The sequence below is a fragment of the Saccopteryx leptura genome, chromosome 2 (genome assembly GCF_036850995.1).
Source record: "Saccopteryx leptura isolate mSacLep1 chromosome 2, mSacLep1_pri_phased_curated, whole genome shotgun sequence".
In the NCBI taxonomy this organism is placed as follows: Eukaryota; Metazoa; Chordata; class Mammalia; order Chiroptera; family Emballonuridae; genus Saccopteryx; species Saccopteryx leptura.
In genome coordinates, this window is record NC_089504.1 from 193,046,715 (window position 1) to 193,059,818 (window position 13,104).

General features: G+C 41.6%; 1 protein-coding gene across 2 annotated transcripts in view; it reads left to right on the top strand.

Moving 5' to 3' along the window:
• Positions 1-13,104, top strand: part of PLCH1 (phospholipase C eta 1) — a 252,761-nt gene that overhangs the window by 209,967 nt on the left and 29,690 nt on the right. For both annotated transcript variants that reach the window (XM_066369876.1, XM_066369877.1), the window contains exons 12-13: positions 3,342-3,503; positions 6,227-6,298. In XM_066369876.1, the coding sequence (XP_066225973.1) occupies positions 3,342-3,503; positions 6,227-6,298 (234 nt within the window). The remainder of the gene's footprint in view (positions 1-3,341; positions 3,504-6,226; positions 6,299-13,104) is intronic.

Here is a 13,104-nt window from a genome sequence, read left to right on the forward strand (position 1 = left end):
GGCCATTTATCTGGCCTCTGCTGCACTTCCGGAAGGGGCATCTCTTTCACTGGTGGTCAGTGAGAGGAGCACAGTTTGTGGTGGCGCTGCAAAGCGCAGCATCGCTCACATACAGTACTACTTCTGGTGACGCGGAATGCATGCGTCAGGGCTCCGGAAGCGCATCATATCACTTGTTACGGCTAGCAGTGACAAATATGGAACCAGACACTGACCATCTCATTAGCCAAAAGCAACTCATAGTTCCCATTGAAATACTGGTCAGTTTGTTGATTTAAATTTACTTGTTCTTTATTTTAAATATTGTATTTGTTCCCGTTTTGTTTTTTTACTTTAAAATAAGATAGGTGCAGTGTGCATAGGGATTTGTTCATAGGTTTTTTTTATAGTCCGGCCCTCCAACGGTCTGAGGGACAGTGAACTGGCCCCCTGTGTAGAAAGTTTGGGGACCCCTGGTTTAGAGGCTGCGAAGTGAATAATTATAGCCTCTGCATTGAATATTCATTATCTTACCAGCACCAGTCAGCCCAACTTTTTATATTTAGCCTTGCTGTGTTGACATTGAAAGTGTCTTGGCATAATGGCCACAGTTCACCCCTCCCTACCTCTTGACTCTGCACATTCTGATCCAGGGAAGGAAATCGATGTGTACTGGGGGCATTCTGTGCGACCTGGGCACACTAGGTGCTCTTACACACGTTCTCTTTTGGTCTTCCCAACAAATGTGCTCCCTGCCAGGCTCTGGGTCATGTGATCAGACACACACTGCAGTTGTGCTTCCTGCAGTTCTTTTCCTGAGTTCCCTCTGACCTTAAGTGAAACCTATTTTGCACAGAGGGATAGTGTCCATATATTTCCCAGGTGTCCTATAGGAATAATGCTTGTTTAAAAATATGAGCCTACTTATCAGTAACTTGACTTAATAATTTATCTTTATTTGTAACAGTGTAAAAAGGATGGCTGCAGCACTCGATGGTGAAATAGACACAAAATTTTGTGTTGTAAGTCTTAGGTTGAAGCCCCAATTCAGCCACTTCGTAGGCGTGTATGTTTAGACAAGTTGTTGACTCTTTCTGCCTCTGTATCATTATGAGTAAAATCTGTATAACCCTAGTGCTACCTTAAAAAGTGTTGGGCAGCTCAAAAGAAATGCTTTGTGAGCCTTACTTAGCACAATGTAGTTGCTTTTTCTACATTCCCCTGTGCTCTTTCCTCCATGTTCACATGGTAACTAGCTCTCCTTCATTTAGTTTTCCTCACACATTTGCTCATGTTGGAATGTTGTCACCCTCCTCTTTGCCAGATTATCAACTCTTACTCACTGTATTGTAGTAAGCTGATTTGTTACCACCAAAAGATTTGTCCAAGCCTGACCAGATGATGGTGCAGTGGATAGAGCATCAGACTGGGACATGGAAGACCCAGGTTCGAAACCCCAAGGTCACTGGCTTGAGTGCAGGCTCATCCAGGTTGATCTTGGGCTCACCAGCTTGAGTGTGGGGTCACTGACTTGAGTGTGGGATCATAGGCATGACCTCATGGTCCTTGGCTTGAAGCCCAAGATTGCTGGCTTGAGCCCCAGGTCACTGGCTTGAGCAAGGGGTCACTCACTCTGCTTTAGTCCCCCACATATGTAGTCAACGCACATATGAAAAAGCAATCAACAAACAACTAAGATGCTGCAACAAAGAATTGATGCTTCTTATTTCTCTCCCTTCCTGTCTGTCTGTCCCTATCTGTCCCTCTCTCTGTCAAAAAAAAAAAAAAAAAAAAAAGAAAATTTGTCCAAGCCATAACCACTGGTATCTGTGACTATGACCTTATTTGGAAAAACAGTCTTTGCAGGTGTAATTAAGGATCTCAGATTGACTGGGTAGGTCTTAAAAATCCAATGTCAACTGTCCTCATAAGAAGAGAAGACACGAACAGGAGGGGGACACACAAGAGAAGGCCATGCAAAAACAGGGGCAGGGATGAGAGTTATTCTGCCACAGGCCAAGAAATGCTTGGAACCACCACAGACTGAAGGAAGCCAGAAGGATCTTTCCTTAGAGGCTTCAGGAGGGAGTGTAACCCTGCTGATGTTTTGGTTTTACACTGTAAGAGAATCAATTCCTGTTGTGAACAACCAGGCCTGTGGTAGTTTGTTATAGTGGCCACAGGAACTAACACACTCATCTTTTACGATTTAGCTCTGATGTCCTCTACTCCTGGATCTCTTCTACTTTCTCAAGTCTCCTCGACATTCCCCTCCTCCATGTGCCCATGTATCCTTTCCATCTGACACTCTGCTTACACCTGCTTCTAGAATTATCCATTGATGAGACTGCATGTCTCCATGACACTAAAGATTCTGTGACAGTGGGGTTGTGCTTTATTAATGTTTCTCACCTGGCAGATAGCAGCTTGATATGTTTTTGCTTTATGCAAAATGAATTTTACTCTTAAACTCTCTCTTGTCTTTATTAGATCCCCCACCAGCAACTTGGCCTAGGCTCTTAGTGCTTGTATGGCGACCAATGTATCTGGCTTTTCATCTGTAGGCACATTTCCTCTCTCTGCACTCAATGCCCATTAATAATATTCCTAAAATACTATTCAGGCCCTTATCTACCCAGAGATTCTCAGAGACGCCACACCTCGTGCTTTCAAGTGGCTTTACTACCTGGTCCCAAATGTTTCCAGCCTTATCTGCCACTACCCTTCTCTAGGAATTTCTGATTTAGGAGAACAAATCTATTCCTGTGTTTATAGAACATACTTTGCTAATGTAGAACCTTTGCTAGAACTGTGCGTGGCAGGAAAGCCCTTCTCTTCATCACTGTGAAATCTTAATTACTATGCAGAGATTTCCATAGGATTCTTTTCCCCTCAGTGAAGAAAGTACTGTGTTTTAAGTAGCACTTTTTTTGTTCAGATTTACCTATGTGGATATAGAAAAGATAGTCTCCAAAAATTCTCCCTGGCCTTGTCTCTATCGAAGCATAAAGTAGCACAGTGGGAAGGGTGTGGAAGCCCTGAGTTTGAATCCTGTGTCAATTACTTGCTAGCTTTGTAACCCTGAGCACCTCATTTAATTTTCTAAGCATTAGATTCTGCATCTCTGAAATGGAAATGACAATTAGATTTTATAAGGTTCTTGAAGGTTGAATGAAGTCATAATAATCATTATTTAATGGGATTGGTGTGGTGGGGGAATGACCAAAATAGTATGATGAGTTTAACTTATTACAGTTAATTAAAAGAATACAATGATGAAAACAATGTTGGCTTTAATTAAGGGTGTGAATTGATTGCATGTTTCTTAATGGAAATCATTTCCATTGCTTAATTCTTTGCAGAATAATGGGACCTCTGAGCATCAGGTGGAGTCTTTCATAAGGAAAAAATTGGAGTCACTGTTCAAAGAATCTCAAATTCAAGACAAAGAAGATCCTGATAATTTCACAGTGACAGCACTACTGAAGGCCACACATGAAGGCTTAAGTGCACACCTGAAGCAGGTACACCCTTCCCTCTTGTACTTGTCTCTTGACAAGAGAAAGAAAGCATATCATACATGGTTTCTGATGATTTGTCATTTGTGAAATGCTTCTTTGGTTTCTTCCATTTCTATCTTTCTGTTGCTTGAGAAATAAAAATCTACTATTGCAAAATGATGTGAGGACTAGTGTAATGGGCAGGGGTGAAAATGACAGGAGAAAGCCCAGGATTGCAGTCTCATATTCCTCAAGCACACTCAGGTGAGCAGAGAAGCTTGAGCCCACCCTATGGTGCAGCCTCCCACGACTCTGCATTCAGTCAGCCTCAATACCCTATTGATTGCACTAAAAGTGTCTCCCATCTGTCCACTTCTCTTCTTCTTCATGGCTGTGTTCCAGTTTAGGCCAATGTCAACTCTCACCAAGACTTCTCTTGCCCTTCTTCAATGTAATCTCTGCTCTGAAATCAGCATGATTCTTTAAAAATGCAAATTTGATCATGTTACTCTTCTGTTCAAAACTCTTTGGTGGCTTCCTATTATGCTTAGGATAAATCACAAACCCTTTGACCAGGTTTTTCAAGGACCTGCATCATTGCATCTGTGCCTACCTCTCCAGTCTCAGATCTCGTCGTTTTCCCTGTCATACTGCCTCCCACACTTGTCACACCAGCCATAACTATTTATGTGTCATGTTCTTCCTCGTGTTATATTTCTTCTGCCTGGAACACTCTAGGCCTGCATTTGTTCTAAGCCCTACTTAGTCTTTTAAATTCTAGTTTCATTGTGATGTCTTAAAAGGGTCCTGCCTTGATTGCTGGATTAAGTTATCCATCCCCTTCATGTTGCCCACAGTAGCCTATTTTATCTTCTCTTTTCTGAAATTTAAAAAAATACATTAGCAATTACTTGTTCAATGTCTGTCTACCCAACTAGACTATAGATTTCATGAAGACAGGAACCATGTTATTCCTGATAACCATTATTGTGCTGGCTTGTCTAGTGCTTGGGTCTTTGTAAGATCTTCATAAATATTAATAGTTGTTGAATGAGTGGATTGGGAAAGAGATATTTCATATTACCCTTGTATAAAGAGGGGCTGTGGGAAGAGGGTGAGCCAGCAGGGAGACTTAGAACTGGCTTTGTAACTTTGGATATATTATTCAACTTCACTACATTTCAGATTTTTATCTTTAAAAATAGGATTTTAATCATATTCATCTCCAAAGATGATTGTATATATTAAATGAGAATACATATAATGCACTTAGCGTAATCCTTGTGGCATAGCAGGTGCCTACTAAATAAGATGAGCATATACCTCAAGTTGCGTGGGACAGCCCTGTTTTATACACATTGTCCTAGTGTAATTATTAAAAGTACTTTATTTCACTCTTAAATGGGTCCTGTTTTGGACAACAAATGATGTGATTTCCCTACCAATAGATGGGCTATTAGAAGTAGAAAGGAATTCAGAAGTTAATTGGTTTATTCCTCCTCCATTTCTCAGATAAGAAAACTGAAGTTAGTAGAAGGGGCTTGCCAAAAGGACACGTAGCTACTTGGTGGCAGAGCTGGGTTTCTTAACTTGGAGGCAGTGTTACTTCTATGACCACATGTGGCTACCTTCTTAATTTCAGGGTTTTTGAACAGTTAATGATTAGCTTTAATTTAATACATCTTTAAAGGCAATCAATATATATAAATAGTCAGCTAAAGTTACTCTGTACCTTTAACCCATTTAGTATTCTCTGAACTGCCTCTTTCTCCAACTAATTCTCAGTCTTCCCTACTCCCCACCAAAATGGCATCTCTGATTAGGCTCTATGGATATATGTAGAGGTCACTCCCTGGCCTTTTCATTTTAAGTACTTTTACTAATCCACATTTATTCCATTCATGTGGCTATCTCTGCTTCTTGGTTTCGCAGGAAGTCCTGGCAGAGCATGGCCTGCTGTGCTAGTCTTTTCTTATACTCTGTCATTAGTAGTGAGCCACCTAATGCATATTTTTAGGATTGATAACTGAATAAAAGTCTGCTTTTAGCATAGTGGCCTTTCTGTACCTTAATGAGAGATAGGCTTAAGCAAGTATATCTCTAGCATAGAAAATTAACCCCCATGAGGAACATTCAGAGGTTAGCGTGCCTCTTCCCAGTGCTTACCACAGACAGAATTATTTCAGTAAATAGATAAGCTCTGCTCTGGTTTACTTAAACTAAAACAATCTTATTACCTCATATATATGCTTGGATTTTATTTATATTTAATGTTTTAAAATTCCAAATAATAGTATTTGATCAATATGACTTCTTTTTTATCCAGTAGAATTAGCTCTTAATGATTTTTTTGCCATTTTTCAAAATTAAATCTTCTTTTAACTGAAGGTGATTTTATCCCCATTCATGGCATTCACAAGAATGCATACTGAGCTGTGGAGAGCCTTGCGTGCAGGTAGTGGACAGGTCACTGAGAGGCCCTGGCCCCAGCTTGGGCAGATGTTGGCAGTTCCTGTCTCCTACCTGTGCCCTGGCCTCTCCATGCCATGGTCCCCCTCTCGAGGCTGACTCAGCACCTTGGCGGCTGGGAGGAGCTGGTGAGGGGAATGAAGCTGAGGATGTAGAAAGCAGGACCTCTTGCTTCCTACCTAGAGGAGAGAGAACATTTTTCTGATGTTTATTTCATCAGAACTAAGGAAAAAAAAAGTGAAGAAGAAAAATAGTTATATTATGCTTTATTTTCTCAGCATTCAGATATGAAGGAAAGCGGAAAGAAATCACATAGACGATCTCTCATGACCAACTTCAGAAAACATAAGGTATGAACTAAGATGGATAAATGTGTATAATCCAATTTAGTTAAATTAAGTCTGGACAGTAATGGGAGAATAGCATCATGGCCTTGGAATAACTGAAGATTTCTTAAATAGGACCCCAGAAAAGGAAAAGGTTGATAATTTACTTCTTTGAAATTTATGAGTTATTGTTTATCAAAAGTATCAAGAAACAAGTAGCATACTGAGGAAGAATATTTTCTTTTTGTGTGTGTGAGACTGAGAGAGGGACAGATAGGAACAGAGAGACAGGAAGGAAGAGAAGTGAGAAGCATCAATTCTTTGTTGTGCTCCTTAGTTGTTCATTGATTGCTTTCTCATATGTACCTTGACCAGGAGGCTACAGCAGACTGAGTGAGCCTTTGCTCCAGCCAGTGACCTTGGGCTTCAAGCTAGTGATTTTTAGGCTCAAGCCAGCGATGATGGCATCAGATTTATGATCCCATGCTCAAACTGGTGACCCAGCACTCAAGTTGATGAGCCTGTGCACAAGCCAGATGAGCCTGTGCTCAAGCTGGCTACCTCAGAGATTTAAACCTGGGTCCTCTGTATTCATGCACTAATGCTCTACCCACTGTGCCACTGCCTGGTCAGGCTGAGGAAGAATATTTTCAATTCATGTATCCAACAAGGACTTATATCCTGATAATATAAAGAATTCCTACAAATCAACAAAAAAGACAAGTTATCCTAAAGCTTTAAAAAATTGGACAAAGACTTAATGGCACTTCACAAAAGAAGATATCCAAGTGACTACTATGGAGAAAGTACCCTTACCAGTTCTTTGAGAAATGCAAGCTAAGATGACAATGAGATTCCATACATACCCATCACAACAGCAAACATAAGACTGCTAACACCGAGGAAGAGTGAGGCTGTTGAGCAAGTTAAGCTCTCATTCCCTGCTAATGGGAACATGCATTTGTAATAGTACAAATAAGAAATAGTTTAAATGTTTATCAACCATAGAATAAATTAAAATTGTGGTATATTCATATAAGGGAATATTTATCAGCAATGAGGATGACAAAATTATAAGTCTATACAGTAATATGATCTCCATAAAACATGACATTGAGCAAAGGAGCCAGACCTAAGAAAGTACATACAGTTTTATCCTACTTATATGAGGTGTAAAACAGGCCAAACAAAACCTATAAGGTAAAAGTCAGCATTGGGGGAGATAATAATGGCTGATTGGAAGAATCACAAGGCTTTGGGGACCGGATAATATTCCATTTCCTCATTTGGTGGTTATTTGGTTGTTTTATGTTGTGTAAATTCATCATGCTGTGCACTTCTAATTACAGTACATTTTTAAAAATTAATTGAGAGCAGGGGAGGCAGAGAGACAGACCCCTGCATGTGCCTATGGGGTGATGCTCTGTCTATCTGGGGCATTGCTCCATTGCTCAGCAACAGAGCTATTTTTAGCTTCTGAAGTGAGGCCATCTAGTCATCCTTAGCACCTGCCTGGGGCCAATTCCATGGAATCAATCGAGCCATGGTTGGGGGAGGGTTGGGGAGAAGTGTGGAGGGAGGGGCAGTGGAGAAGCAGATGTTGCTTCTCTTGTGTGCCATGACCAGGAACTGAACCCAGGACATCTGCACGCGGGCCAACACTCTACCACTGAGCCAACTCAATGTGTGACGTTTCTGTAAGGCCATTTTTGTATTTTAAGGAATGTTATATCTGGAATTTGCTGCCCCACCAATAGGATAATTTATTAGAAGGCTAAAAATTTGTCATTATAAAAAAAAAACTGAAAACAACTGAATTGTTCACCTATAAAGACTGCTTAGTTGAACTATGATTCATTCACATAATGGACAATTATGCAGCTACTTAAAGATGATCTCTCCAAAGAGCTCATCATCAATAAAGCATTAAGTAAAAAAGTAAGATAAAAAATTGATTCTATGGAACATAGAACATGATATTAAAACTGTGTGTAAAGAAGACATATCATCATTTCTCCAAATATTATCTGCAATTGGTAATTTATTTCTTCTTTCTTTTTGCATTTTGTGTTAAAAAAAATGAACTTTAAAAAGACAGATTTGTTTTAACACCTCAAATCACTAACTATATGTAGTATTAGAGACTTTCTCTTTTTTTTTAAAGAAAGTGGTTTCTTTTTAAATTTTTTTATTTGTTCATTTGAGAGAGAGAGAGAGAGATAAAGAGAGAAAGAAAAGGGGGGAGGAGCAAGAAGCATCATTTCCCATATGTGCCTTAACCAGACAATAGGGACTATTTCATTTCTCTTTTTTTTTTATTAAATAAATTTTTATTTAAATGGGGTGACATCAATAAATCAGGGTACATATATTCAAAGAAAACATTTCCAGGTTATTTTGTCATTTAGTTCTGTTGCATACCCATCACCCAAAGAGAGATCATCCTCCGTCACCCTCTATCCAGTTGTCTTTGTACCCCTCCCCCTCCCCCCTCTCTTCTTCCCTCCCCCCACCCCCCCGTAACTACCACACTCCTGTCCATGTCTCTTAGTCTCACTTTTATGTCCCATCAATGTATGGAATCCTGCAGTTCTTGTTTTTTTCTGATTCGCTTATTTCACTCCGCATAATGTTATCAAGATTCCACCAATCTGCTGTAAGTGATCCAATGTCATCATTTCTTCTAGCTGACTAGTATATACCATGGTGTATATGTGCCCATCTTCTTTATCCAGCCTTCTATTTTTTTTTACACTGATTAAAAGCCTTTAAGCAAACTCTTGGCCAATACAGCAAGAATCCATAAAAGAGTAGTGTCCTTAACATGTTCACCAAGTCCAAGTTGGCCCCATCACCATGTCAAATCCCTGAAAATTGGCCCTGGCCGGTTGGCTCAGCGGTAGAGCATCGGCCTGGCGTGCGGGAGTCCCGGGTTTGATTCCCGGCCAGGGCACACAGGAGAGGCGCCCATTTGCTTCTCCACCCCTCCCCCTCTCCTTCCTCTCTGTCTCTCTCTTCCTTTCCCGCAGCTCCGCCCCAGAGGGGCGGAGCATCGCCCCCTGGTGGGCATGCCGGGTGGATCCCAGTTGGGGCGCATGCGGGAGTCTGACTGCCTCCCCGTTTCCAGCTTTGGAAAAATGAAAAAAAAAAATGTTAAAAAAAAAATCCTTGAAAATTGCAACCCAACCACAGTACAGTCTGTAGGATCTGTCACAGGGAGCAGGAGTCCAGGAAAAGTCCACATCCAGGAAAAGTCCGCATGGCACTGGAATTGTTGTCACCATTCTATACTTTGCAGCTCATATCCAAGTCCCAGTGAACGCTGCTTCTAGCTGGTAATGATTCAGGTAGACTGGAGAAGCCATTTGCAGCATGCGTGGATATGGAGCTTCTGTTCTCCTCTGCCTGGAGAGTTGAGTCCAGGGTGCTTTTCCCTGGAGCTCTGTGACTGTGGCATGGTAAAGAGAACCTTGGGATACACTAAGCTGGGTGGCAAAGGTAGATTCATAATAGAAGTTGGCAAAAGGGGGAAAGAGAGCTCTAAATTAGGAGTAGGTCCCAGCCTGAAATATGAGTGGGGCATTGAGATAGGAGGGATAAAGAAAACACTATATATTAAGAAAAGCAGCAGAACATAGGGCTATCAACACCCACAACAGAGATCTTCGAGGGAAGAATAAAAAACCTGACTATTCAGGCCAAACATAGTTAAGTGGTCCTTGTGCAAATGAGATCAGTTTACCTGCTTCTTGGAACAAATACCCTGGGCTCATCCACAGTGTCGTAGATGGGGCCAACGGCCCTGGGCACCTTCAGCCTTCAGTGGCAAACCCCAGCTTTCTGGGCAAGGTTAGGTCATAGGTGGCTGGAGCAGGGCTGGAAGAGACTGAACCCTCCCTTAGAGGAGCTAGGGGGAAGCCTACCTTCCAGTGTCCCTGTTTCCTCACAGTAGAGGCATGTAAGCCTGGCAGGTTTTAGCTCAATGACCTTCCTTTCCACTATTGAAACAGGACGCAGATGGCATCCTAGGACACCCATTTGGGGCGTTGGAGCCTTTAAGGGCATATCCTAAAAGCTGGTAGTTCCCCTGATCTCTATTGGGCTTTTTCTGCCTCTAGGTATCTTAAAAGCCATGCTCAGAAGATCTCGCTGAGGGGTTTGAGGATCCCCATCCACCTATATAAATCTTTTCCATATATCTGGAGCTATTTGGAAAAAGACAAAAACAGTGTTATTAGCTGGATCTAATAAAGAAGGTAGTAGTTTGCAGGCGAAAATGATTTGGTGTCTCCTGTTCATCAGCCTTCAAAAGAAATGTAAAAAAAAATTTTTTTTTTTAAGTAAAAAGCATGATATGGTAGACCCATAGGAGTTCCAAGATATGACTACCCCCTTTTAAATTGTTTTTTTTTTTTTTAAATTGACCTTAAAATGTTTGCTGAGTACACTTTAATAATACCTTAACTTTAAAGACTGTAAGCATGACAAAATACAGTAAATGCTTTTGCTCCATATGCAGGAGCATTTTCAGTTAAGCCAGTTTAGGAAATCCAATAATAGAACAATGCATACAGACCATGAGCTATAGCATGCTTAGCAGCCTCTCCTATTCTGACAGAGATTACTATAGATCTGGAATATGAAGCCAATGTAATGTGGACATATGACTGTTTGCCAAATGAAGGTATACGAGTAACATCCATCTGCCAAAGTGGTCCTGGTAGGGGTCCTTGAGGGTTAACTCCAAATGAGGGGGCAGTATAGGACCCCTTGGACAGGATTTCCCAATCTGCTGTGCTGCTTCCCAAGAAAGTTGAAAGTGTTTACACCGGGCAGCAGCGTTCTGGTGACGAATAGTATGAGACTGACTTGCTCAGTCTGTCATGGTTGCTCCATATAATTTTCTTTTGGGTAGCTTGATCAACAAGAGCATTCCTAGGCCCTGGCCGGTTGGCTCAGCGGCAGAGCATCAGCCTGGCGTGCAGGATTCCTGGACCAGAGCACACAGGAGAAGCGCCCATCTACCTCTCCACCCCTCCCACTCTCCCTCCTCTCCGTCTATCTCCTCCCCTCCCACAGCCAAGGCTTCACCGAAGCAAAGCCACCCCGGGAACTAAGGATGGCCCCATGGCCTCTGCCTCAGTTGTTAGAATGGCTCTGGTTGCAACAGAGCAACACCCCAGATGGGCAGAGCATTCCCCCCTGGTAGGCATGCCAGGTGGATCCCAGTCAGGCGCATGCGGGAGTCTGTCTGACTGCCTCCCCATTTCCATCTTCAGAAAAATACAAAAAATAAATAAATAAAAGAAAAAATACAACAAAAAACAAACAAAAAAAAAAAAAGAAAGAAAAGAGTGAAAAAAAAAAAGGGCATTCCTTTGTGTTAAATCTCCAGGAAGCATGGAGTGAGCTTGAGTATGTCCTATGAAACATGAAGCTCTATGTTGACATATAAGTCTTTGGAGAAGGAGGAACTGCTGAAATAGTTCATCAGCATTTGTCCCTAAGACAGCAGTCTTTATAGTGGAAACACCATAAGTAAATATTTGCTGTCTATACATTAAAGGGGGAATATGGCAAATGCTGAAAAGCCATGATCTTTGTGCCCCTCCCCTCCCCCAACCCCCCTCCCTCTCCTCCCCTCACCCTGTAACCCTAACCCTGTTGTCCATGTCTTTGAGTCTCATCTTTAAGTCCCACCTATGTATGGAATCATATAGTTCTTAGTTTTTTCTGATTTACTTCTTTCGCTCAGTATAATGTTATCAAGGCCCATCCATGTTGTTGTAAAAGATCCTATGTCATCATTTCTTATGGCTGAGTAGTATTCCATAGTACAGTGATACCTCGGTTCTCGAACATAATTCGTTCCGGGAGAATGGTTGAGAACCAAATTGTTCGAGAACCGAAACAATGAAACCCATAGGAAATAATGGAAACTGGATTAATTTGTTCCAAGCCCCAAAAATATGCCTATTTACTGGTGCTTTCTCACAAATAACGACTTCATTGATGCTGTCACCTGCTAACTCTTTTTCTTTAATGAAAATAAGAAGCAGCTTCTCCATTTCCTCCATTATCTGAGGCCTTTGCTTTGTTAACAATGTAACACCTTTGGCAACATTGGCAGCCTTTATAACAGCTTTATTCTTAAGGAAAGTTGAGATAGTAGATCTTGGCATGCCATACTCAGCAGACAGATCTGAAACACGTGTGCCCTGTTCATATTTGGCAATGATTTCTTTTTTCAGCTCAGTCGTTGTTCTCACAGCTTTCCGCTTACCTTTGTCTGCATTACCACTTCTGGCTTTCTTTGGACCCATGTCTAAGGGTTAAATTCAGTGTACAAAGCGTGCACAAAGCGTGAGTCTCTCCACAAAGCGTGAGTCTCACCACAAAGTGTGACTCTCACCACAAAGCGTGACTCTCTCCACAAAAACGTGATTCTCTCTCTCCACAAAGCGTGACAAAGCGTGACTCACACTGATGACGCAGGCAAGGCGCGCTCGACCGAATGAACGCCATTCGGCTCAACTCGGCTAATCTCGGACGTTCGAGTTCCAAATATTTGTTCGGATTCCAAGACAAAATTTTCTCGAATTTCCTGGTCGAATACCGATTTGGTCGAAAGTCAAGGCGTTCGAGAACCGAGGTATCACTGTATATATATATCAAAGCTTTTTAATCCACTCGTCCTCTGATGGACACTTGGGCTGTTTCCAGATCTTTGCTATTGTGAACAATGCTGCCATAAACATGGGGGTACATTTCTTCTTTTCAAACAGTGCTATGGTGTTCTTGGGGTATATTCCTAACAGCGGTATAGCTGG